Source organism: Netta rufina (genome assembly GCF_964035555.1).
Source record: "Netta rufina genome assembly, chromosome: 13".
NCBI classification, from domain to species: Eukaryota; Metazoa; Chordata; class Aves; order Anseriformes; family Anatidae; genus Netta; species Netta rufina.
The window spans coordinates 14,458,494-14,483,542 of NC_140136.1; the positions used below are offsets into that span (position 1 = coordinate 14,458,494).

General features: G+C 39.2%; 1 protein-coding gene across 1 annotated transcript in view; it reads right to left on the reverse strand.

Annotated features, from left to right (window-relative positions):
- Nucleotides 1-272: 272 nt before the first annotated feature.
- Nucleotides 273-25,049, reverse strand: part of SLC6A2 (solute carrier family 6 member 2) — a 65,497-nt gene continuing 40,720 nt past the window's right edge. The window contains exons 6-14 of the mRNA XM_084294792.1: nt 23,907-24,010; nt 22,040-22,164; nt 21,203-21,315; nt 17,769-17,897; nt 15,521-15,620; nt 8,946-9,046; nt 5,393-5,560; nt 2,772-2,843; nt 273-1,129 (exon numbers count right to left, since the gene is read on the reverse strand). Coding sequence (XP_084150918.1) covers nt 1,106-1,129; nt 2,772-2,843; nt 5,393-5,560; nt 8,946-9,046; nt 15,521-15,620; nt 17,769-17,897; nt 21,203-21,315; nt 22,040-22,164; nt 23,907-24,010 — 936 coding nt within the window. The 3' untranslated portion in view covers nt 273-1,105. The remainder of the gene's footprint in view (nt 1,130-2,771; nt 2,844-5,392; nt 5,561-8,945; nt 9,047-15,520; nt 15,621-17,768; nt 17,898-21,202; nt 21,316-22,039; nt 22,165-23,906; nt 24,011-25,049) is intronic.

Here is a 25,049-nt window from a genome sequence, read left to right on the forward strand (position 1 = left end):
CAAGAGGAGAGCAGGAACAGGGTTAGGAAACTGAGTATGCCTAAAACATCCGTCTAATTCATTCAACACAATCTTACTATGTTTTGGTAGGTGAATCCAGGTGAGAGTATAATAGCACGCTTATGATAGCAGAATAAAACCAAAGTTTGGTATTTTGTTGCCTCTGGGAAAATTAAATAATTCTAAAAATAATTTTCTATATATTTTATATATTGTACATTCTTTATTTGGCATATAACAAAAAGATGAAAGTCTGACTATTGGTACGTGACTCTTTACAATTAACTGGACAAGTCTGTAGAGTATGGATCATGTGATAAAGCTATTTTAGTTGTTGGCAGAAGGGAATATGTTTTTGAGTAAGCACAGTGTGGTATAATCCGTATTCTGTATTTAGTAGCCACACCAGGAATTATGTTCCTGTTGCTTGTCAGCTTGTAGAATTAAATGGACAGAAAATGGTGCAGACATGTACAGTAAAGACAACCTTCTTCACCAAGAGAAGAAACTAATAACAAACCACTGAAAATGAAGCACTGTGTCTTCATTTCAGAAGGATGCAAACTCATATCCCAAAGGATAGTATGGCAAGAAAGCTAGTGACATTAATACATAGTTAAAGTTGCTCTTTCCTCATAACTGAGATGTACTTTTTCCTTAGATCTAAGAATGTTCAGGTGGCGTTGGTTTAAAGCAGGTCGTGGCATGAGTATCAGAAGTAATTATTACTGTCTGAAAAGTTTAATTCGCTTCTTCATGGTAAAAGAGCATTTAACATATGTTGATTGCTTTTTTTTTTTTTTTTTTTCTCTGCTCCCCCCCTCCTCCACTTCTGCTAATAGCAAAACTCACAAGTTTTGGTCATGTAGGGATCTCATGGCACCAAAGGAGATAAGAAAAATTAAACGGAGTCTTTAAAGATCATTTGAAGCCAAGTGATAGAAGGGAGGCATTGAGAACAGAGAGCAGATGTCTTCCCTCAAAGAGTCAGGAGGTAAGCTCTGAGCCAGCCTGGTCCAAGCGTCATTGAGGGAGCTTTGAACTTGACTTTTCTGTATTCCCAGTTTAGCTTAATTTATTGGCTTTTTCCTCAACCTGTCGGTTGTCATATTGTTAGCCAGTGTTGAAGCTGTAAGGGAACAGAAGTAGTTTAATAACATTGAATCAGATGGTGGTGGTTAGAGAGATTTTAAGTAGATTGCTTGACAAATTCAGTTACAAAGAGGTCTCAGAACAACCGATAGATCACAACTAAATTTCATTGGATTCCAGTTAGCAGTGAGAAACACGCTGAATATAGAGGCTATTGATTCAGCCCTCAGCTTAGTTTTAATACCCAGAGCTGTGGAAACACACGTGAAGAAAACTTTTGTACCTGCTTGGTTATTTTGGTCAGCGTTTTGCTTACAACCTTAAAGAATAACAAAGCACTAACCACACTTTAGTGATAAGACCTATTCCTTGCTGCTTGCTGAAGGCACCAACAAATTAATATAATGTGCCCTGTGTTTAACACATTTTGAGGGGTCATTAGGGTTTTGCTTCAACATACACCCTTATTTCTAATTTAAGTGGTGTCTGTTTTGCTTCTTTTTTGCCATTATGGATTTGAGTTCAGAAGACCAGTGCTATGTAGGAATTGCTGTGCATATCCCAGTCACACAGGAACATCTGACTCTGGAAAAAATTAAACTATTTCTTACAGCTGCAGCATTACAAATCTTTGGATAACCAAGGGCAGGAATAGGGGAATGAGAAGGCAGAAAGAGGTGCTTTGTTACTACAGAATCTTGGCCACATCACATAAACTGTGGTCATGGAACAGGAAGCTTGTTTCCTGCTTCCATTCTGCACCCCATAAATCTGCACTGGGATTATTTTATCTAAAATTAAAAAATATATATACTTCAAACAGTTTTTTTTTTTTCTTAGTATTTTTCAGAGTAAGCAAAAGGGAAACTTCTGTTTTCAATACCAATGTACAAAGCAGCACTATAAAATCTGGGTCATGTTTTGAGGTGGTGTGCATAATTCTAGTTGCTTTCAACTTTGAAGGCAGAAAGTGGTCCAGCACGGACGCTGATAAGAGTAACAAGTTTCATATTTGCATCCTTTTTATCTTCTACAGAAAGGACTTTATTTCAATGAGCTCATTTTATTTGCTAAAAGGAAAGCAGCATTTGGAAAACTGTAGCTTATATTTCATGGCTGCTTAAGAAGTCTCCAGCTGTGTTTCAGTCAACTGTAGGCCTGTGGGGAGAGCCTATTCCACACAGCCTAGCACAGGATTTCCTTATGGCTGTTATGTCTAAGCTCCGACACCACATTTTTGGTTGCTGTTTACCCTGTCATACTTGAAATGTAGAAAATGTGACTTCGGATTGCTGCTAACAACTGAGGGAGAGGATGTGACTTGTTTAAATGCACACGATAGCCTGGAAATACATTTATCTCTTGGTGAGATCTCACTGTGATTAGACATTATGACCTAGGATACCGGACTTAACCAATGTGCAGCATTGTCTGTTTTGCTTAGTCATTCCCTTACAGAAGTGGAAGGAAGGTGCCAAAGCCTTCCATCACAGTTAGTGCACATCGTCCTGAGCCTGCTGCATGTAGTACTGAGCCTCCTGCGTGGTGCCGTGCTGGCAGGAATAAAGAACCACAGCCCTGGGGGGATCCTCTCTGAGATCAGTGCAAACCTGCAGTTATTGCTGAAGGCAGGGAAGGGTTGGTATGAGTAGACAAAGCGTGGTGAAAGGAGTACAAACCTTAAACTGCCTGACATTTCCTTGGGCCACGAGTTGGTGTTCGTTTTCAGGTGTGATGCAGTAAGCTAGTCTCTAAACCAGAGAGGAAGAAGAGGAAAACATCAGACGTATGAAGCGGGATTATGTCTGCAGTCCCCAGTCTACAATGGGGAAGTGTGAACTTTAAAACAGTAACTTAAATCTTTAATATCACTGTTACGTGCCTTTACCTCGGTCACAGAGAGCAAGCTCCTTTTAAGCCCCTTGATATTAGCATTTAATATAAGAAGCGACAGTAGAAAGTTTATGCAAATACTGAGTCCAAATATTTAGCAAAAGCATATGGAAAAGAACACCACAAACAGGACTTATATCCCCTGAAAGTCACACTTCTGATGTTAGTGCTGAAATGGGGTTGGCTAGGCCCCATGGGAGAGGCAGGAGGTGCTGACTGTATTATCCCTGCTCATTTCCCTCATCTGCCCACCACTGTGCCATTTGGATCACACGCAGATTTTGGTTTACCAGGAACTTTCAACTAACCTAAGGACTTCACGTTAGACTAAGTGCATGCTCTGAGCCATGATTTAGGGTATACCTTATGGTATTATGGTAGTCACTTGGGTGTAATATAATAGCTTTTGGCCGTATTTCTCATGAGGAGCCTGAAGAATTGCTATCTACAAGAGCTGTAAAAATAAAAATTTATGAACACTACCAAATGAATGAAGGCTCTTTTTTCACTGTTTTTGGCTTCTGCATCCCGCTGTCAGTAAGCTTGTGCAAGCTGGCAAAAGCCTGTTGGGCTAGTATGAATTAAGCAGTGGAATAATTAGAAATATTTATATTATATATATATTATAGAAATGATTAGAAAATAGAATTGTAAACACACAGAAATGGAAAGAACTGAAGGGCTAATAAAATAGCCAGTAATGAAACCTAGACATTATGTGTGATGTAAGTGAGATGCAGGGCAAGAGGGGTTCCCACTTTGGGGTGCCTTTCTGATGGGAACATTAAGAGGTGACTGTAGTGTTTCAGAAATAAGCCTTATCCCTTTGGGACTGTCAGGGCCATGCAAGGGGGATGTGCCCTACCCAGATAAAGGGTGAGATGCTATTTTCTGCTGAATTCTCTGTGTAGTGGTGTTTTGGTGTTTAAGAGCCTCGATGTCCTGCTGCAGCACTGCATAACTCTAGCTATAGGAAAGGAAAGCCTTAGAGCTAGCTGTAAGTCTGAGCTTTGACTGGGTCATAAAATGATGGCCCTGTGAGGGGACAAAGACAAAAACTGATGCTGTATTGCAGTGAAGAGTTCTACTTTCTAGCCTAGAGGGTTTAAGGCCATAGATAAGGATTTTAAAATGACAGCAATGGTAAAATTGATATGATCAGTGAACCTGGGTCCTATGCCATGCTGAACTGATAAATTAAGAAAAGTATGGGGGAATGAATTGTAAAAAAAATAAATGCATTTTTCACATGGAAATAGGGTTTCTTTTAAATGTATAATGCACGTAAACATAACTGAAGTTAAAAAAAAAATATTAAGCTTTCATTGTCAAATTCTTTACTGTCATGAAAATCATTTGAATTAATTTTTTTTTTTTTTTTTTTAAATTCATTGCCTTCTTATTATACTACTGCTTTTAATAAGATGGTCACAAATTATTGCTCCTTGGAATTTTGCTTTATGCGGTGCATAGAGCATGTATATTATGGGTAAAATGGGTTTATGTGGCGAAGGATGCTGCTACTTAGTACCCTGGCTCACTTAAAGCAGTACAGAAGCAAGAGTCCAGATGATGAGACCATAGGCAGTGCCCATACTATAGGAATTAGGAGTGCTTCTTGATTTCCAGATCTATTTCGGCACTTTGGTCTCTCTTGAATATAAAGTTTCAAGCATTCTGGTCTTAGTGATGAATACAGTAGAAGGATCTGCACTGATTCTGTCCTCAGCAAAAGGTTGGAGTAGTTCCATAATAGATAAGGACGTGTTTGACAGAGGAATTCAAACACTGAGTGGCTGCTGTTAAAGATAAAATGCTGGGCTAAATGGAACCTATTGCTCTGACCCAGTGAAGCATTCCTTCTGTCCTTGCTGGATACTCATTAAATGAACAAAGGCACTCCTGAACCCAGGGCTATGCTGGGGGCACATCCTGCCTCCCAGCACCTGGATGTAGCTTTTAGAGATGGGTGCAGTGCTACAAAAGCAGATCTGAATTAACTTTGTACATAAGTCTGTAACGCTCTCCTGTAGAGTGATGAAGCATACTTGGGGCTTTGTTTAGGTAGTGCACCATGAAGACTGTCAGTTAAAGCTGAACATGAAGATACCATGGTTTGTATGTTTTTTGTTAAGGAGGACAAGATCTTAGAAATCAGATCAGTTGCATGCATCAAAAAACAGTTTATAAAATGATTATGGTGCTCTCTGGAAAGCTAATTTCTCTCTAGAAAGTAGAACAGGATGCAGTAATTCTGCCTCAAAACCCCAACCCATCAGCCAGTTGGATCCAAAAGGTCACTCACAAGTAATAAGTTTGGGGAGCAAGAGAAGCAAACTGCCAACTTCGATCCAGCCGTTTCATTTCATAGCAACATTTCATGACATTTTATTAGCATTTCACTTACTTCTTTAAAGGTCCCACGCACATTCATAAATTTATAGATAATATAGGCAGGCACGAGTATCATGGAGGATAACGCTATTCCCCAGCCAATGCGATTTGCCCAGAGAGGGAAGGTGTAGTCATCGTAGGTCAGAGGTTTGAAATTTATAATGCTGACTATCACAACAAACTAGGGAAGAGAAAATAACACGCATCATTGTTTTGAGACATGAAGCTTGGCTGGAAAACAGATCTCGTGTGTTTGCTTAGGCAGCCACCCTAAGGAATATTTCAACCCAGCTTTACCATTTACCTTCATCCTATTTATAGTGTGCCTTATACTGCTTAAACTGTTGATTTTCTTGATGCATTTACCAGTATTAACAGCCGTCTCCTTTCAGCTACTCTGGCCATGGAGGACTTGATATTTTGGTGGGAAGTTCAGGTGGTTGTCTGCCACTGTCTCACTCAAACTAGTGTTAGAGATATTTAAAAAAAAAAAAAAAAAAAAAAAAAAAAAAAGATTCTGCAGTTGAGAAAGACTTATTCAGGATCTTTGTTTCCCAGGGGCATTAGGCCTCCTTTCCTTAGGAGTTCTGTACCCATTTCCCCATGAGAAGCATGTTGTAAACTCCAGCACAATAGAGCTACTGAGTAAAGGTTGTGCTGCCTTGAGGCCTGAAAAATAAAGTTGTTTTTTTTTTTTTTTTTTTTTTTTTTTTTTTACCTCCTGGTGCTACCCTATCTAGAACTGGAGGTAGGAAGGAAAGAGTAAGGTACCACCTTATTTGCTTCTTGCTATTTCCATATGGATTGCAGAATTCCATATTTGATTCTCTGGACCTGTATGTTCTGTTCCACGTAGCAATGCCAAATTGTAGTATTTTGAGTTTAGGATTTCAAAGGCTACGTGTGCAAGGAGAGTAATGGTGTGGGTTAAAGGAAATTGACAGTGTGAAATCATCAGACAAATACTGTTTTCCTTCAGAGGTTATCTTGCCATGATGTACCCAGCAGCAGTTAGCATAGAGGAAAAGCTGCATGGGGATGTTTCCCAACACCAGATATCTGGATGACCCCAACTTGCCTTTCTTGTGGAGAGTTGTGTTTACTGCTAGGACCTGCTGTAATACAACACCCATCATAAATGAGGACTACCTCTGCTAGGTGAATACGGGATTGTTAAAGGAATAGTCATACTGAAGTCTGACAATTGCATAGCCTTTTCTGTATTATCCTAAACTACATACATCACAAAATGATATCAGATTTTTATTTGTATAAAAGTATTGCTTTAAGAATGCACAGCTTTTATGCTATTAAGTCTTCTAAAATCATAGCAAGGTCCAATTTCCATATTATTCATCCTGACCTTTTGATTTACAAATAAGCATAGGAGAAGATCCCAATATAAAACTGTAGTCTTGTTCTGGATCTAACCTTTACACAAAGCAGTGCTCACTCTTTGGGATTTTTTCCCAAATGAAAAACACAAGTGCTTCACTACAGATCAGGCAGCTTACAAGGTACATTTAATACATGTTTGGTGTTTCACATAATTACTGGGTATAATTGCATGCTACTTACTCTAAGCTGTCATTCTACCATTTGGGCATCTTGGGGTCCTCCAATAAAAAATGAATTACTAGTGGGAGGTGTGTTCTAATAAATGTGTTACAAATGCAATGATTTTTAATCAAGTAATGCTCTTGAGGATGTTGTTGCAATTTCTGGGTTCAGAGACAAAGCACACAGGTAAAAGGTTATGTCTCAAGAGGTGGCATACATAGTATATGCTTTGAGAGAAAGGGACAAGGTAAATCTAGTAGTAAGTTCTAAAGTTCTAAGTAGTAACTTCTAAAATGCCTTCATGAACTGCTTGATATAATTAGCAGCACATGGCGTTGAGCTGTTGGTATGATACTGGAAGAGTGAAAGACCTGCAGCAGCCAGAGATCAGGTTGGGAAGAAAAAAGTGTATACGGTTGTGTCTGTGGTACTATTGCACTGATGGAACCAACACTTCACTTTCACATTGAAATTCTGGCCTTTTTTTTTTTTTTTTGACTGATTTAAAAAAACAAACAAACAAAAACAGTACAATATGTAATGCATACTGATTCTTTTCAATTGCTTTTCACATTTTGTACTAAAGGGGAAAAAAATCCTTCCTGGGTAAATCATTGCATAAATGCTTCCAAGTCTTGGCAGAAACATCTGCTGGATGCTGTTGGATGTGGATCAGTCAGCCATCCTAGTATGCTGCTAATTCAGTGCATGAAGGCAAAGTCTGTATTAGTTGTCTTCAAGAAAAATATCTGCAATCCTCAACAACCTGAGCATCTGGAAACACTGCCCAGTGCACGTCTTTGTGGAAAGGCAGAGAGCTATTATTTACAGTTTGATTTGGCAACTAGTAAGATCAGGGTGAGTAAGCCTTGGAGCTGCAGATCAAATGCACAGTAACAAGCAGCAGATCCAGACTGTAGAGCAGTGGATTGAACGTGGTTTCTCTGTAACCACGGAACCCCAGCAGGAGTCTGCAAAACATCTAATTACTGGAATTAGGAAAGGTTGACCTGGGATTTGGTTGCTGTAATTAAGTGTGAATTTTTCTTTTAACGATTTATTCTAAATGAATAATTTTATGGCTCCAAGGTAAAGATCGAAGTCTTTAGATCGGTCTGCTGTTTACACAGGTACATGGGTACATGTAGTCTGTGTGTAATTTATTTTTTTTTCTGTTGTCAGGTCTAGGTAACAAAGATGTGTGCTTGTATAAGGCAGGTATATAATGATGATTTCATTAAGTAATTTTGAGTTCTGTGAGGAGTTGCATTCCAAATAACGTGTCTGATCTGACTTGATATAAAATGGTGACCTTTAGTTCATAAGTCTTTCTTTGTTTTTCACTTTCATTAACCTATTTGTACAGTTTTAAGGCCTTCTAAATTAAACTTTATTTGAATTACTGTATTATTCCTGTTTCAAAGATGAGGTTAGCCACAGTATATGGCAGTTTTTAAACTGAAATCCATATCAGTTAAAATGAGAATGGTGAGGGATGGTGAACCTGATGCATTCTGATACACTTTACGTAATTTGATTTCCTATTGATAGCAAAGCTTTAGTAGTAAGGGAATTTCACCATTGATGAGTTCAGCTAAATCATAGACAGACTCGGCCTTTCTCTCCAGCACACTCTTATCCCTGGCTAGATTATTTTCCCAACAGAAAGATTTTTGTTTGATGCTTGGGAGGATGCTGGGAAGACGCTGCCTGAAACCATGCTTTGTGTTCCCTAACAAAAGCTTTCCTTTACATCTTGAAGAAGTGAAGGAACAGAAGATGATATCTGCCACAATTAGCTGCTCCTTCACAACCAAAATATTTTATACAAAATCCCCCCTATGATATTGAAGGAGAAAAAGAATTAAATAGGAGCGCCTTCTAGTCATCCTGGCAACACTGGGCATAACAAAGACTACCTTGCTTGATACCTTGTTACTTGATGGCATATTCTAGGAAAGGCATGCTAGAATTCTTTTGATGATGAAATAATTATCAGCACTTACCAATAGAAAAGCAGGGCTAACAAATTTCCAGCACAATCTCCAATAGAGGCCTGGCTTGAAGCCCATCATTTGTTGGATATCTTCGCTGAATCTGTCCACACCTAGAAGGGATGTGGACATCAGACCGGCATAAATCTAAACTGATGAGATGCTGGCATATCCCAAAATATGTGGTCTTCTTTCAGAAAGACTTCCGAATCAGAAAAAATACAAGATAAAATTGAACTCCTTTCAATGAGTAGGTGCATCTTTGATATTGCTATATCCAAGAATTAAATACCTGTGAGCACATGATATCTATTGCAAATAGCTTTACCATTGGAAAGGGGCACTTAACAAATACAGAATCACAGAATCACATACCTAGCAATTAATTTGTAGGGGCACTGAAGAAATACCTAGCAATTAATTTGTAAACTGGATGTACAGTTCTTCTAATATTTGACTACTGTAACCTAACTACTCAGCAGCATTATGAGTATATTAAAGGAAGACCCAAACCCTTACTCACACAAACTCCTTCTGATAATGAGATAGATTCATATGATTCCTAAGTTTACAAAGGCGGCTGTATTTGTTTTGCTTGGCATGCTTCACTTGTCTTTCCACGTTTCATTAATTACCACAGAACATTCATTGTATTTATGACAAGTGTCATTTCATCTTTCATCACTTATATAAGGAATGGGGTAGGTGCTGCTTCTGCTCACTGTAAACATGTACAAAATAAACTAGCAAGGTGCTGCTGGCCTGTTTTAGAGTATCCTCTGTGAGTTTGTGAGTAACTCTATGATCTAGAATTTTCTGAAATTGTTACCTCTATGCATGTAAATATTCAGTAATTTCATACAGCTTTTGTGGATACCCTAGAAGATAAATGATCTATTCATGTGAGTACAAACCATGAGTAGTCAGAACTTCTACCTATTCCAGTAGTGAAGGCAGCAGAGGATACCAAGAAAATCATTAAATGAAGAGAGATCAAAAATTAGTCTTGCTCATTATGCCAGAAATGTATAATATGGATTTAGAAAAAGGGGTGACTTGTTTGCTTGCTTAGTATCAAGACCTTGATATTAGTAATCTACAATATTTCCATTGTATTTTCCATTCCCATTTGTATATTAAGCATGCAAGAAATAGTGTATGAGGCTTTCCTTGCCAGCAACACTATATAATGCTACTCCATTCAAATCACTAAAGTTAGCTACCTCTAGTGGGATTCACTGCACCACAGTGTAGAGAAATGGAGGTACCAGACAAAAAGTCTCGGCAACTTGAGCAGAGGGAAGAAGAGCTGTAAGTATCTGGTTCTCAGTCTTTAGTGTTTCTTGCATCTGTATGGTCTGAGACTTTTCACGTGTGTGTTGGCACTTAGTACCTCTGACAGTCTAAGCACTAACAGCTATAAATTGAAATGGTAAATAGAAATCTTACTTTGGACAAATACAATGCAAATAGCTGTGGTAGAAATCTCTTCCTGCAGGCAACACAGAAAGATGAGCTCCTGACTTTGCAGACTCCCATTCAGAAATGCTCTCTAGAGAGTGACTTCAGAACTGGAATAGCTCATTCAACACAGGCCAAAGCAAAAACCACAAATTTGCCACCCTAGGTTACTCACTGTTACAGAATGGGTATGTCCTGAGGAAGGAAGAAATGATATTTCACTCAGCCCCTCCTAACTCCGTATGGGTTTTACAGGTTTACATAAGTGTTCTGCACTCTATGTCTGAACACCTTAGCACTGCATGAGTACAACGGGCTTTCTGTGAGTGGCATTAGCCTCAACTGGCTACAGATTTTGAGTAATTTACAAAGGCATTTCCATGCTTTGCAGCAATGGATTTTATAATGGGGTGATTATTGCTGATATCAAAAAGTGGGAAAAATATCTTTTCAGAGTGGTCTTTTAAGAAGGAAACAGTCTCTAACTGCATGCCTTAAGGATACCGGCTCAGAGATAAGTACTTCTCTCTAGCTCCATCTGTCTGGGCAGACTGCTGGTTTGTAGTTGATAATTCTATTTAATGTTTTCAAGAAGGTTGATTTTATTCCTGAACCCAATAGGTAAACTGCAAAAAAGGCAGCTCTTTTGCAGCACGTTTGTTAGAGATGCTGTATAGTCTGTCGGAATTGTTCCTCTTCATGTGGATCCATTCAGTAGAGTTTATTTAATTTAAATAATTAGGACAGCTCAAGTTTGCCCTTTGCATGGAGCCAAGGAAATGTATTTACAAGGTCTGGACACTTGAATGTGAACTTTGATTCTGCTCCCTCTTCCCCCAGTATTACATACAGGTGAAGCAAAGTAGCCAAATTTAAGAAAGGATCTGTAAATGCTCTTTGAATTTAATCTGATTCTATTTGCAGTGCCTTCTGTGAACTTTAAAGTGACTGAATTTCAACTGCTGTGAATACGGAGAGTGAAATTTATCATTGTGCAGAAGGTCAAAGGACTAGATAACCTTTGAATAAAAGTTTTGTAGATGGCAGACACAGCTCAAACAGTACTTTGTGTTCAATATCTACTGAAAATAAGGGATAAATAGTCCATGTTCTCAGACTGCTTTTTCAACAGCATGCTTTTTGGGTACTATACATCTTCAAATAACTATTCAAAGAATCAACGTGTGAAGTAGAATGTAGCTACAGCTATCTATGACAGTACTTGTAGGGCTTTTTTTTTTTTTTTTCTTTTGCAGTTTTTGAAAGCATTAACAATGTTCTTTTGTGATTCTGTAGGATAACATAGGCAACTCAGTAGAATAAACCTAAACGGTGTGATTCCTTCAGTCACAGGACAGAACTGGTACCACAAACCAAACTCCTGATTACTTGCTGGAGACCTGAGGTCAAATAGAGAAATAACTTCCTTGCCTTTTCACTGAAACACAAGATGGATGTATGTACAATTTGTGACCAGGCCCCATACTTAAATACACTAAAGAGAATTTAAGTGTAGTTTCTGAGCTAATAAACTATGTAGCTGCCTGGGAATGTCTCCACTGCAGTTGCCTGCTAATCAGCGTAGAAAACTTGGCCCGTTCTCCATGTACATAGTATCGGGGTGTCAAGGGAATTAATGTGAAAATTCAGATTAGGTGGAAGTTGTAAAGTAGATTTCACTATAAAAGCAAGTTATCCTCCTAACATTAGGACAGGATGTTTTCTTTCATCCTGGCAATGCAGAGATCTGAGTTCAGACAGAATTGGAGAACATGTAGACAGTACCTCCTGCACTCCCTGAGTGCTAGACCTCGAAGTCATTTGGCTATACAGGCTTAAGAACTGTGCATATTTGCAGAGGTGAAACTCTTCACTGGCCATAGCTGGAATATTTTAGGGGCATGTTTCCAGAAAGTAGTGTTATAGCTACAACAACCATTTGGAGCCTTAGAGGCATTTCCTGTATTTGGTGTTTTCCGCTCCTGTCTTGTTTAACTCTGTATGCCTATGTGATGTGTAGTATTCTTTCATAAGCTTGCATTATTATTTTTTACTTTGGAAAGTAAAGATTAATAATAATGCCCTGAATGCCATATATTTGATTTAAATGAATCCAAGAAATCAAGTGAACTATGCTGAAATAAAAAAAGCAGTAAGAAAAAGGGCTTTTGAATCAACTTAGCCTATTCTAAACTAAATTCGCTTTCCGTGTAAATGGTGCTTTTGTCTCCTCATATTAGTAACTGTCCAGTTACAGAACTATAAGGGATAACACAGTTTGCATGCAAATGAAGGGTTGGTGTAACATTGCTTCATTGAACCATCCTATATTTTGGCCCATGGGAATTACAGTAAGTCACAGAATCGTTGAATTGTTCGTGCTCGAGTAGTTCCTGAGAGGTCTCCAGTTCAACCTCCTGCACAAAGCAAGGCTAGCACAGTGTAGAACGGCTTTCTCATGGCTTTGTCTGGTTCTGACCAATCTGTTGCAGTGTGCAATTATCTTTACATAGAAAAAAAAATCTCAACTTGATCACTGTCTTCTCTTCTCCTACTGTGTACCTCAGTGAAAAGCCTGGCTCTTTCTTTGATAGCCTCTGGATTTGGGTCAGAGGGAGAGGTGTCTGGCTTCTCTTAAAATATGCATCAGAGGAATGGTGTCAGTGTAGCATAAAGACAAAATGGTGAGTCACAACCCAAATGGATCCATATGTTAAAACAAACTTGCTTCCCCTCCTCCCTTGCATGTTCAGGTTTCTTCTTTGCAAGAAGAAACTTCCCAGTAAGTGGGCATAAGCATAATTTGAACTAAATCTAAAACTGCCACATTTTTGGTCTGTGCCAAAATGTCAATGCTTGCCTTCAGGCTGGCTTAATGTTCTGCTGGGTCATTAAGGCAGCTGGGGTCTATCAGGAAAAAGGTAGGCAAGACCATGCCAGATTGAATCAGTCAAAGCAGTATAAATAGCACCTGGGGCTGTAATAAGTTCTTCTTTATAAAGCAGCAGGTCATACTGTGTCAGTAGAAGCATCTGTCAGCTGCTGAAGACAATGAATAGATGGTTTCTTGATTATGGGCAGGCAGGAGGGAGAAGGGAAAGGATGATGAAGGGCAGTAGTTGGAGCACTTCAGGTCTGGCTAAGCTTGGTTTAGACTGAACTGCATCCAAAGCCTAGCTGTTGTAAAGCACAGTAAATCCTGTTTTAACAGGGGCAAATAATAACTTGCCTTCACTAACCAAAGAATACTTTCATGCCTCTGCTGCTAAGCTGAGCTAACTCTTTTGCATTCAGCTTTTACAGGGATTAAAAACCTCTGAAATCTAGTGCGTCTACATATTTTGAGAGCAGCATATGAGCTGCTTACTAATTCTGTCATCCAACATCAGCATGGAGATGTTTAAAGCTAAAAGCCTTTTCTTTAGTAGGCTGAACAGCTTTACACGTGAATGCCATTCTTTCACCTCATGTGCTCATCACTAGCTTTTAATTGAGAGAATGACTAGAAGAATGTGGTGGCGTAGTACGGGTGGGTAAATTACTGACTGAGGGAGGTAAATGGCAGTAAGGATGATGATGGCTGAAACCTTCTGAATCATGTCAGCTGTAAGCATAATTTCTAAATAGGAAAGATAATGTCCTTTAGGGGTAAGACAACCTTATTGGGAATCAGGGCAGCTATTTCCATACAGACTTCAGTGGGTAAAAATAAATAATGCTGGCTACTTTGACTTTTGAACCCTAATAACAATGAAGAGTTGTGGCAAACCAGGAAGTATGACATGAGAACTAAGAGGAGATCAGGAGGAAAAATAACAGCTCAAGAAAGTTGATTAATCCAGCAGCCAGCAATTTCACATATCAAAGATAACTTGGACTGCTGCAGTGAGGTGACTTGTGTAAGATCTAAGATTTTCAGCCCTAGATGGGTGATTGAGCTAATCACGGGTTTGTGATTAATACTGCATTGCTGAACTGATTATCTCTTACCCATCCAAAAGATGAGGGGTTTTTCTGCATCACACTGCCAAAACATTTACAGTGCCTCTGACAGAGCTGACAGCAAACAGTCTTCTGAAAAGTAGTTTGTAGAACCAAGGGAACAAATTTAAAAGCAAGCCTTGCAAAAGGGAGCCTGAATGTGTATTTGGCTTTGAAAGTGGATAAGCTTAGCTGTTAATGGTAACTGGTGGTCAGAGATAAGTACTGAATTTGGGAAAATAATTTGGAAGCATGTATTCACAACTTACATTATCTGTGAAGGTGGCTGGAAACATGGTCAGTGAGGCTGCAAAGACAGCTGTGCTGACAGTTTGTCTTTTCAAGTTAGAAGGTTCCTTTTTGTTATTTGGAAAAAAAAAAAAAAAAAGCTATTCTTTTTGAAGTCCTTATAATTTCACAAATCTTGTCTGGAAAGAGATAACGGATAGCGTTGGCACACACAGATTCCAGCCTAGTGCAGGAGATGAAGTGAATTATCCTAGAGCCAGCCATACTGAGGTTAAAGCCAGTTATCGCACCCTTTCTGTGGCATAAATCATTGATTTTTTTTTTTTTAACCATTTCTAGGATGTTGGATATTCCATGCCATGCTGTGAAAGAAACAATTTCTAAACTGCTGGTGTTTTTATAATTAAGTAGAATGTTGCCTCAGACTGAAGTGGCTAATGTGGGAATTATTACAAGTTTAAGACAAACGACCTTTGTTAGTATTGCCCTGGGGGCTTGGGGTTGGCCCTGGGGAAATTGTGGATAGCAGGAACAGGGGGAATCTGTATTTAATCTAATCTGCTTTGAAAGCATGAGATATAAGCATGCTACTGCAAGCCATGGTCTGCCTTAACAGATACAGAATACTGCCAGGAGAGGTTGCATTCTCACTTTGTTGTAGTAGCCTTCACAAGGTGATTTCCTTTGGATTTAGGTGGAGTTTCAAAATTTAGCGCACTGAACATCTGCATTCCCGTCCCTATTTGTAAATCAGGTGAAAATTGTTGCATAAAACCCATCCTGTCATGCCTTCGTGTATACAGTGCCGCACTAAATCCCCTTAAGACAATGTGGGAGCCTGCCACAAGCTCACTCTGAGTATCAAAGTCTCTGCAGGTGTGAAGGGAATTGCTTACCATAAAACCAGGAAACTCCAATTGCCTCCATTAAAACAGCAAACAGTATGGACGTCCCAGCTGCAAATGTGTCCAGCAGTGTGAGCACGTAAATTCCACCCTAGCGTGGGGGAGTTGAGAGATGCAACAGAAACAAGTTAGAAGTGGAGTCATGTCAGCAGTTCAGCATCAGGTTACCAGAAATCTGCTTCGCTTGAAATCGCTTTACCCAAGTCTTTTAATACGGAACTGGTGCTGCAGACACACGTTTGTACGTACACACAAAACAGTGGAACCAGGCTCTTCAGAAGGGTGGCAAATCTTTTTCACCTGCCCTAACTGAAAGAGGAAACAGAAACCTCCGTGTGATTAAGGAGCGCTCTCAGCACTCCGTATTTTCTGTGGCAATGGAAGGCTACAGAGGAATGGAGAAGCATGGTTTGTTTACTTGTTTCAAAATGAAACTGAATTAAGTGTTTCAAGCCACGCTTTTCACATGTAAACAACAAAAATGTTTGCATTTGCAGCGCATTTCAGTTAAAATCCTTTTTTTTCACAACCACACTCAATTTGCCTAGGCCTGTTCAGAAGGGGAGGGAACAAAGGAATTTTTTCTATGCTATTCCCAATGGGATAAATAGCATGTGTGCTGTTTAGGTGGTTTTAAGCTCTGCAGTTTTCTTTTTTCCCTGGTTTAAAACCATGGTTTTCCAAAACAGCTGTGCATATTTGCAAGATGGGAGAGACCACTGCTTAGGCTTTGTCTAGGTTTTTAATTCTGTGGGGACTTGTCTGGAAACTGAATGAACTTGGGTTGTTGTGTGAGAAAGAAAATGTTGTTTATCCAATGGCATTTCGGCCTGACCTCTTGTTTTTGTTCTACACCTGCTCTAAATGGATGCCTTCACTATCAAAACTTAGCGAAGCGAACAACAAGTATGCTTTTGTAAGAGACTTGTTTTGAAAATACAGCCTCAAGTTTTCAGAGCACAAAATCAATCAATTTAATGTGATGGTATCACAAGGGGCTTTCTTCGTAACTTGCGCACATTAGAAATGTTCTCCGGCCACGTGAACCCGGACATCTGGTTGAGCACGGGCAGTTCAGTGCATTCCAGCTGCTGGGGGGACTTCATTCCAAACAGGTGCCGTTATGTGAAAGCTGCAGCCAGGCTGCTGGCTGGAACCGCGTCAGCCTGCCTGAAGGCACTGGGATCGCACCCATCGGCACCTCGGTTCTTACCCACTGAGGTTGTTCTGATATTGCACTTAAAAATTTTTTTTTCCAATCAAAACTGAGGATGAAGAAGGGGCATGTTGAGGTCTTTAGGTAACAATGGAGATGGCGTGGCTTTAAAAGGACAAACTTGAAATGCACGTATTTTTAGTGTCTCCAATATTTTCCAGTTTGAGAAAATGAGGGTAAAATTATTGGGGTAGTCTTCTGGTGTACGTAGAGCTTTGTTATCTTAAATTAATGCCATTTCAGTAACCTCAATATGTCTGGAAACCATTTCTAGGGAGGGAGAGAGATTTAGCACATCTATTTTCATTGCGGCTACCTCATGTTTTCCTTGTTTTCTGGCAGTTTTGATATCTTTGCTTACAGAAATTCTTGCTTTTTGGCAAAAATCAGAAGGTTCTCTTACTGCAGGACATCCAACCTAGTAGACTGTGGTTCTCATCCTTCAGTTAGTTGTCAAAAGCCTGGTGAGGCAAATCATTCAGGATGAAGAAATCTCAGGGTAGTGGTGGTGTGAAAAAACAGCTTACTAGATGTTCAGGGTAAGTTATGTGTCATTTTATGATGTTCAGAATAAGAAATCAGATCTAGGAACATTAAGAAACACATGAGGGGAGGAGATCATTTTTCTAAAGTCCCTTCGCTTGAAGCAAAGGCTTTTTATTTTCTTCACAAAGAAAATAGCCAGATGTCTGATGGACTGGTCATGCAAAATCCTTAGTTCCTCACAGAGGAATAAGTATTCAACATAATTCTGTTTAATATGACCTTTCCCCAACACTAAGAACACAAACAGTTCTTTGAAACAGAGGCTTGTAGGTTCAGATGGTAGCTAATAAACTTGTCCAAAAAGAGCAGAGAAGCATCGTGTAGGTAAGACTGAAAGTAACATTCTGACCATAAGGTTGTTTAAGAATTAAAATTTCTCTATAACCAAAAGAGCCACCTGAGCCCCTTGATATTTCCAGCTGATGAGGTTAACTGCATTTTAAAGGTATTTGTGATGGAAATTTTTGTTGTACTTACATTGGTAATGCAAAAAAGGGCAAGTAGGAAAGTGCCAAATGACACACCAAAGGTGAAGAGCTTTCTGTGCTGCTTCAGAATTTGGAAGTCGTCCGCCAAGCCAGTGATGACAGCCTCCATTCCGCCCATCTGAGGAAGGGAAGGCAGGAGTTCTCATTAAACCGTGCTGACATATTCTACATACAGAGCAAAGGATATAGGCAGCTTGTGTAATTCATTCCCAACCACTGCATGGCTGCTGACATTTCAGCTGTACGTGTTCAGAGGTACAACTGATTGTCCCCTGGTACAGAACTGAGGCAGGGATTTGGCCATCTAGAGCCATGGTGGTTTGACTGCTGTATCCTCTGCTGCCTCACCAGGACAGAGAGATAGTAAGGCAGTATGTTGGGAAAGATAACATTCATTCATATAAAATCCGGGAAGAAGTCTTATCAGAAGTAATTTAACTCTCTAAGAGACTTTAGGTATAAAGAGAGACACCGTACTTCACACACACCCAGGGAAGATCTACTGAACAAAGATTCAGGTTAGCCATGGGTTAACCACCTCCAGTTTGATAGAAATCTTTACAGACCTGGAAGCCTCACTGCATAGCAAGCTTCATGTCGTTTTTCTGTTGACAGCATGAAAGAATTTTTGTTTCTTTGTAGAATTTATTCCTGTGTAGAATTAAATTCTGAATATTAGCTTTGATTTGGTTTTGTTGTATTTTAATGTAGGAAATGCACTTTCCAAATTTCCATGGAAATTGCTGAATTATATATATATATAGGTTACTATGAATTTTAATTTCTTTCTACTAATGAAAGCATTCTTCTCAACCAAAAAGTCATGGGGGAATGAATCCCAGTGTCCTGTCATGATAAGTTTGTTTGTAAATAAACTTGGTAATGCTTTTCATGATGCTGAAAGATCATAGCAAAACCTGGAGTGCTTGGTGCCATGTGAGAGTTAGTCTGTGCTGACATATTGTGTCTCTTTCCTATAACAATCTGATGAAATGAGCATTTCTGGTTCAAACAGCAGCAGAGTTTTCTCTATGGAATATGAATGATTCCACTCAAAGCCAAGTTGCTGGGGACGGTGGAGCACTTTTTATTAAAGGTAACTAATGCTCACAACTAAGGTCACAAATCGTAGCGTGGGCTTGTGCTTACTGTTCGCGGGGAGGGAATGGGGGGCACAATGGAGCGCTGTGCTGTTAAGCCCAGCCACTGCTTGCTGGGCTCAGATGTTGTTACTGTGTTGACACTTTAATGAGAGTGGAGAAGTTGAAGTGGAAAGAGATGGTCTGGATGATTTTGGCTGAGAACCAATTCTTAATGTGCCACTGTTTATTCCACTGGTTAATTCCCCGTATCAAGCTAGATATATACTCCAAAAAGTGTTTGCAAACATTTCTTCCATTTCCTGTCCTTTTCATTGTTGCTTGCTGAAGCTTACGTGATTGGATTTCTCTTTCCTTAAACATTTGGACAGCTACATTTTTGTATAGATGTCTGCATTTCTGTGCCTGTGCAGGTTTATGCACATGAATACAAGTGGTCGTATGTAATTCTTCGTCTTTACTCTTGGGCTTATTTGATTTTTAGGTTTAAAAAAATTAATTTTCCCTTCAGGGGCTTGATCAGTCAAGTGGGGGGAGAGTTGAGAAGACCACCCATAACAGATACTGCGTGACTCCAGTTATCTTAGGTAAATGATTAAAAAAAAAGAGCAAAGTATGAACAAGCAAATCCCTCCTCTTCCTTCTCTACTCAACCTGTTTGTTAGGAAGACACAGCTAACTTGGCCACAGGTTTTCAGCATCTAGTATTTTAATTATCTCCCCAAGAAACAGTTTTCTCCACTTGTAGGAAGAGTGTGTTCTGCAATCTAAATCCTTGTCTTTGTCACCCAAATGTTTCTAAACATTGCTTGAATTTACTACTGTTGTGCAGGTAATAGTCTTGACTCTAAACTCTTATGTGCATTTTTCTCAATACTGCCCTGTTTCTACTGGTCATTCATGTCCTTCCACTGTGCTGAAGCTTTCCTTTCTTTCATGCTTGCTTATAGTTGAAAAATGTCCAAGCTACAAAACCAGTTGCAATCTTGCCTTAAACTTTTAAAGAGGAAAGGAGATTTTAGTGTGTAGGTTAAGATAAACTTCATTGAGCCTGAGCTGGAATTCTCAAATCCACACACTTGAGAAACATTTAGACCGGAATCTGACATTTACAACTCAGATCTCACTTTATAAGATCTCATTCAGCTATTTGCCAATGATTATCATGGATTTCTTCTGTAATCTCATCATAGTTTTGCTCTTTTCTATGCGAGTTCATTCTTTGCCTTTCTTGTCCTTGAAAATGAACTTGTCACTTCCAGCAGTAAATTCCTAGATCAGCTCTGCATGTTCAGAACTGCAGTGCTTTGTGCCTTAGACAGAACCCCCCACGCTATCAAAAATGATGAGTGTTCATTGTTGACTATTCTTCAAAGATCCTGTTTGTTTTTCCCCCAAATTAATAAACTTTTAAGCTAAATATAATGGGATGTCTTCACCTCTTTGGCAAGAACAAAGCAGTGCAAGTGTTGTTATGGGACATTGGGATATTTTCTGTAGGGCTGAAGTTTCTGTGATCCTGAATGTCATGGTACAAACCAAGTCATCACACTAGAAATACCAGATGCACTCCTTTAGTGTTGAATAACAGCCAGAAAGCCAAGCTTAATACTGAGTTTAGCTGCAGAGAGAAGCACAGCACTGCTCATTCTTAATTGTTACGTCCTTATTGTGAAAACAGAGGTGTTTCAGTATTTCCCAGTCTTCATTTTGTATAGTTAGGAATTATATTGTAATATAATATCAAACTACTATGGAAATATTCTGATGCAATTATTAAATTAAATTTACAGGAAATTCACTCTCACTATCTGTAGGAAAAAAGAAAAAAAGCCAGGCTATCATCAGACATTATCTTGAACAGATTAATGAATTTCAGCACATGTGAAAATCTCTTCTAAAAACCCCTCTACTGAGTGCTGTACTGCGGCTTGTGTTTTGCAAGCTGGGTCCGAAATCTTATCACAGGTTCCTAGTAGTAATTGTTCATAGCAGTGGTGTTGGGTCATACCTTGGAATAATAATAAAAGTTGATGAACAGCCCCTCCCTAAGGTCATAAAAAAGAAGAGGTGAGTAATTGTTTGCTGGCTTGTAAATTATTTGATCTCTTCCTAAACCTCTTAAATATTGTGAGTCTTTAATTAAATACACTGCAAGGAGTAACGCTGTTGGTATGTTGGCTGTGACTGAAAACAGATTCAGGGAGTGTACAGAATGTTTATTTGAAGTGCAACAAAACCCTTATTTAAGGCTGACACTTCTCCAGTTATATTTTGCAACACTCGAGGAAAAGTGTCAAAGTTAGAAAGAAAAACTACTCACAGAACTGTCGATGCCAAGGGTAAGAAGCATGATGAAGAATACCACAGCCCAAAACGTAGATCCTGAAAGAGTTGAAATTGCCTCTGGATAGAGGATGAAGACTAAACCAGCTCCTAAAATAGAAAAGTAGAAGTAATACTGAAAGGTGTTTCACAGAAGTGTGTATTTTAATAAGATAGATTATGACTAAGTTGACTCCTACATCAGTCCACATCACACTGAGTAGCTGTTAGAACGAAAATTGCATTATACCAAAAATACACCCAAAATACTTTAATAATGTACTCATGAAAGTTTTGCATATAAAATCTATAACATCCTTTTGCACTTTAAATAATCTTTTATGGTATTCATGATCTTTCTAGCTGTTTTTCAGCTATGTAGTAAAGAAAGATCCCTGTGGATAGGGACTCTGCTGTTTGGCAGTAGAATTCTTGGATGTGATAAGGGAGATACAGGAACTGAAAGCACAGGTCACCTGTTACCAGTGAAAGGACTACAGCTGGGCTCCCCAGGAGCATTCAAAACAGTTAACTATGGCACTGAAAAGCAACACGTCCCCAGGATACTAGGCAGTGGTAAACGCCTGTTTGCTGCAGAGGCTGAACTTGTGCAGGGCACGATGCTGGGGAATCTCGAGTCAGAAGAGCTGAGATGAATCAATATAATTTACAGTTCACATTTTAGCGTGGCCCTCTTACGTAGTTTGAGTTCCAAGGAATTTTATTCGTGTCACTTCCATGAAATTTTTAACAGTTGTTTGAAACAAATATAAGCATATTTGCAAGGAAATGATGAATGAAAAGGAGTAAAAGTAGTGTAAAACTTGCTTCTTACCTTCAGTGGCTACATCCTCAATTTTAACTTTGTGCTCATGAGCCATGTAGCCCAATATGGAGAAAATTGCAAATCCTGAGATGAAGCTTGTGACACAGTTAATAGTACTAGTCAGCAAAGCATCCCTAGTGATGGAAAGAAGAACAGCCCGGTTAAAACAAGAGCATTAGGGTGGGGATTGTTATAGTGATAGGAAGATTCTTGTGAAAATGCTATTTCTGCAGTTATCCTGATGATCAAAAGCTCGTATCAGCGTACTGCGTTAGGAAAGGACCTACTTCTGTTCACTGATTTGCTTTAAAACTAAATTCTGCTCAAAAAGAAGATGAACAAAATTATATGAAGGTATCAAGGAATGATGTCATCAACCTGGTACCCATAACATAGCAAAGAAGTGGCTTGTAGAGAAAGAGCCTCACTAAGGAGTATTTACACTAGTCAGGAGCAATTCACATGAGTAGGTGTTCAGGAATATTTTCAGATAGGTCCAGGAGTGGTTTTAGCAAGCTGCGCAGCCATTCACAGTAATGGCAGTGGATGACACATTAATCAGTACTGAGGTTCCTTCATCTATGAAGCTGGCTCAGCTTTTCAGAAAAAAAAAAAAATACTACTTTATCAGTCTCTACAAATGTTACTGTAAATGCACGTTTTACATAATACAACCTTTTAAGCCAAATTGGCTTAAAGAGAGTAAGCATGTTTCCTTTCATCGTTTCTACTACCCAAAACCACAGGTGCCATACGCCAAACTTTACCCTCCTCTGGATACTGCCACAATCTGAAAACCCTGAAGAGTTTGCCTTACAGGGAGGGCAAGTCTTGTGAAGCAACACTGCACAAATACAGTAAACTAAGAACTAAATAATACCATTTCACATATAGTCTGTGGCGTTTTCTTGATTTCAAGTGTATTTTTTTCATTTTGGAGCAAAATTACTGAGGATATAGACTGAGGAAACATTTATACAGGAAGCTGCTATATCAGGTTAATGCAAAATCTGCAGAAGACAATAAATGTTATTTTGGAAGATTGCTGGGGTTAGCATTCTAAGTTCTCAAACCCAGTAACATCACCTACTGTGAATAATCAGAGGCTCTGCAGTCATTCTGTGTTGAGTACAAAGTTCTCTCAAGTCAGTGGAAGGAAGTATTCAAGGATTTTGGCTTTTGATCCATTTAAAGCTGCTCAAATCTAAATGTTTTCTTGCATCTTTTCACTGGAACATTTTTGCTATCCATCAGTTCACAATGTATTTATACTACATTTACTTTCTGAATTTATATTTCATGGGAAATTAAAAAAAAAAAAAAAAAGTGTTTTCATTCCAAAGCGTTATGTTAACAAACCTTCTGGAAGTTGGAAGTTCTCAGAAGGTGCAGAGCGGCTGTGGTTGAATTTCCATGGCGGTGATTCAGCAAAACAGTTATAAACCAACTTGATTTAAAATACATTCCTAAATTGGAGCTCAACATAAAATATCAGAAACGTAAGCCCAAAGCACAAAAACAGTTCTAAAAACTGGAATCCTTCTGCTTTTAGTTCCTGGACCAATAAGCTTTCATCCCATGTTCACTGTTGCTCTTAACGGTACTTTTGAAAGGCAAACACAAGCAGAGTTTACACAGCTGTCTAAAGTCTAAGCCTAATCCCATTCTGTTTTGCAGCGCAGCAGATATCTTGGCAGGTTCCTGTTGCCAAAATTTCAGTAAGACTGTTTCAAGTTTTGGTTGGTTGCTATGTCTACGCAAGACTGGCCATCATTAATAAACGACCGAAGATAAAAAGATATTGCTTATTCCAGCTGCATTTATCGAGTAAAATAGCATCATTCTGAAGCAGTAATGAAAGCTTAGGCTGTCTTACCTGTAGCAGTTGTTGTCAAACTTATTGTAACTGGCAAATGCAATTAAAACACCGAACCCGGCTCCTAAGGAGTAAAATATCTGAGTGGCTGCATCGATCCATACCTGCATAATGACACCAACATTGTCAGAGGGTCAGTTCAGTCCAAAAGATACAGCAGGGAAATGAGAGAATGGCACAAGGCAAAACTGGCTTTTGAAAATAAATGATCAGTACTTGTGGTTGTGGGAGTGTAAGTGCTGTGCAGCCCCCATGAAGTGTCGCATGGAGCACGCTTCTGGGCTGAAATCACTCAACAGGAACTGGGAAAGGCCAAAGTGGTGGACAGGCCTGCAGTGCATGTGTGCTGCTGCGTCTGGGGGGTATACCGATTGGATCTGGACTCCTGAGCAACTGTTGAGTGCTGAAATGATTACACGAGTTTTCTTCTGGCTGACAGAAATACACTTCCACTTGCTCTTTTTCCAAGTTAGTTTGGAATGCACAACCAAAAACCTAAAAATAGTTTGCAGGTCAGGAGTTACAGGACATTTTCTTTCCCATAAGAGAGCTTTCTTCATGGGACTGTAATTACACTTTATACGATTCTTTCTTGCTTCAGAAGCTGAAGCAGGACTTGCATGCTGTGAACAGAACCATTCGAGCTTTGTCACCTTCTTTCCCCCTTAGTTGGAGAAGGAGTTATTCCTGTGATAAACTTTGTTAAATTTCAGTTTAGACGCAGCTCAGTCATTTTAAGAATTGGCCACTAGGGAAAACTTCTTCAATGCTGTAACATTTTCTAAAGTGACTCTCCAGCCCAACATCCACTCACAATGTGCAGACAGCAGTCAGGAACGATGCCACGGTGCTGGTCTGCTGAATCAGAAGCCTGAAAATAGTCCTCCCTGGTTAATGAGGGTTTCATTTATTCAGTTGTTACACAGAAGTATTTATTTAAATAAACATCTTCATTCTAAATTCCACAAGGGTAACAGTCAATGGTGTGAATAATCCTCAACTTTTCTTAAAATGGTATCTTCAGCTTTGGCAAAATCTCCCAAGTGCTTGAGGCTACAATAAGCATTGGATTTTATTGCCATCCATCTCTGTAAAATCAGACCCCAATGCATCAGCAGAGGCTCTAAGGGATCTTAGATCTAA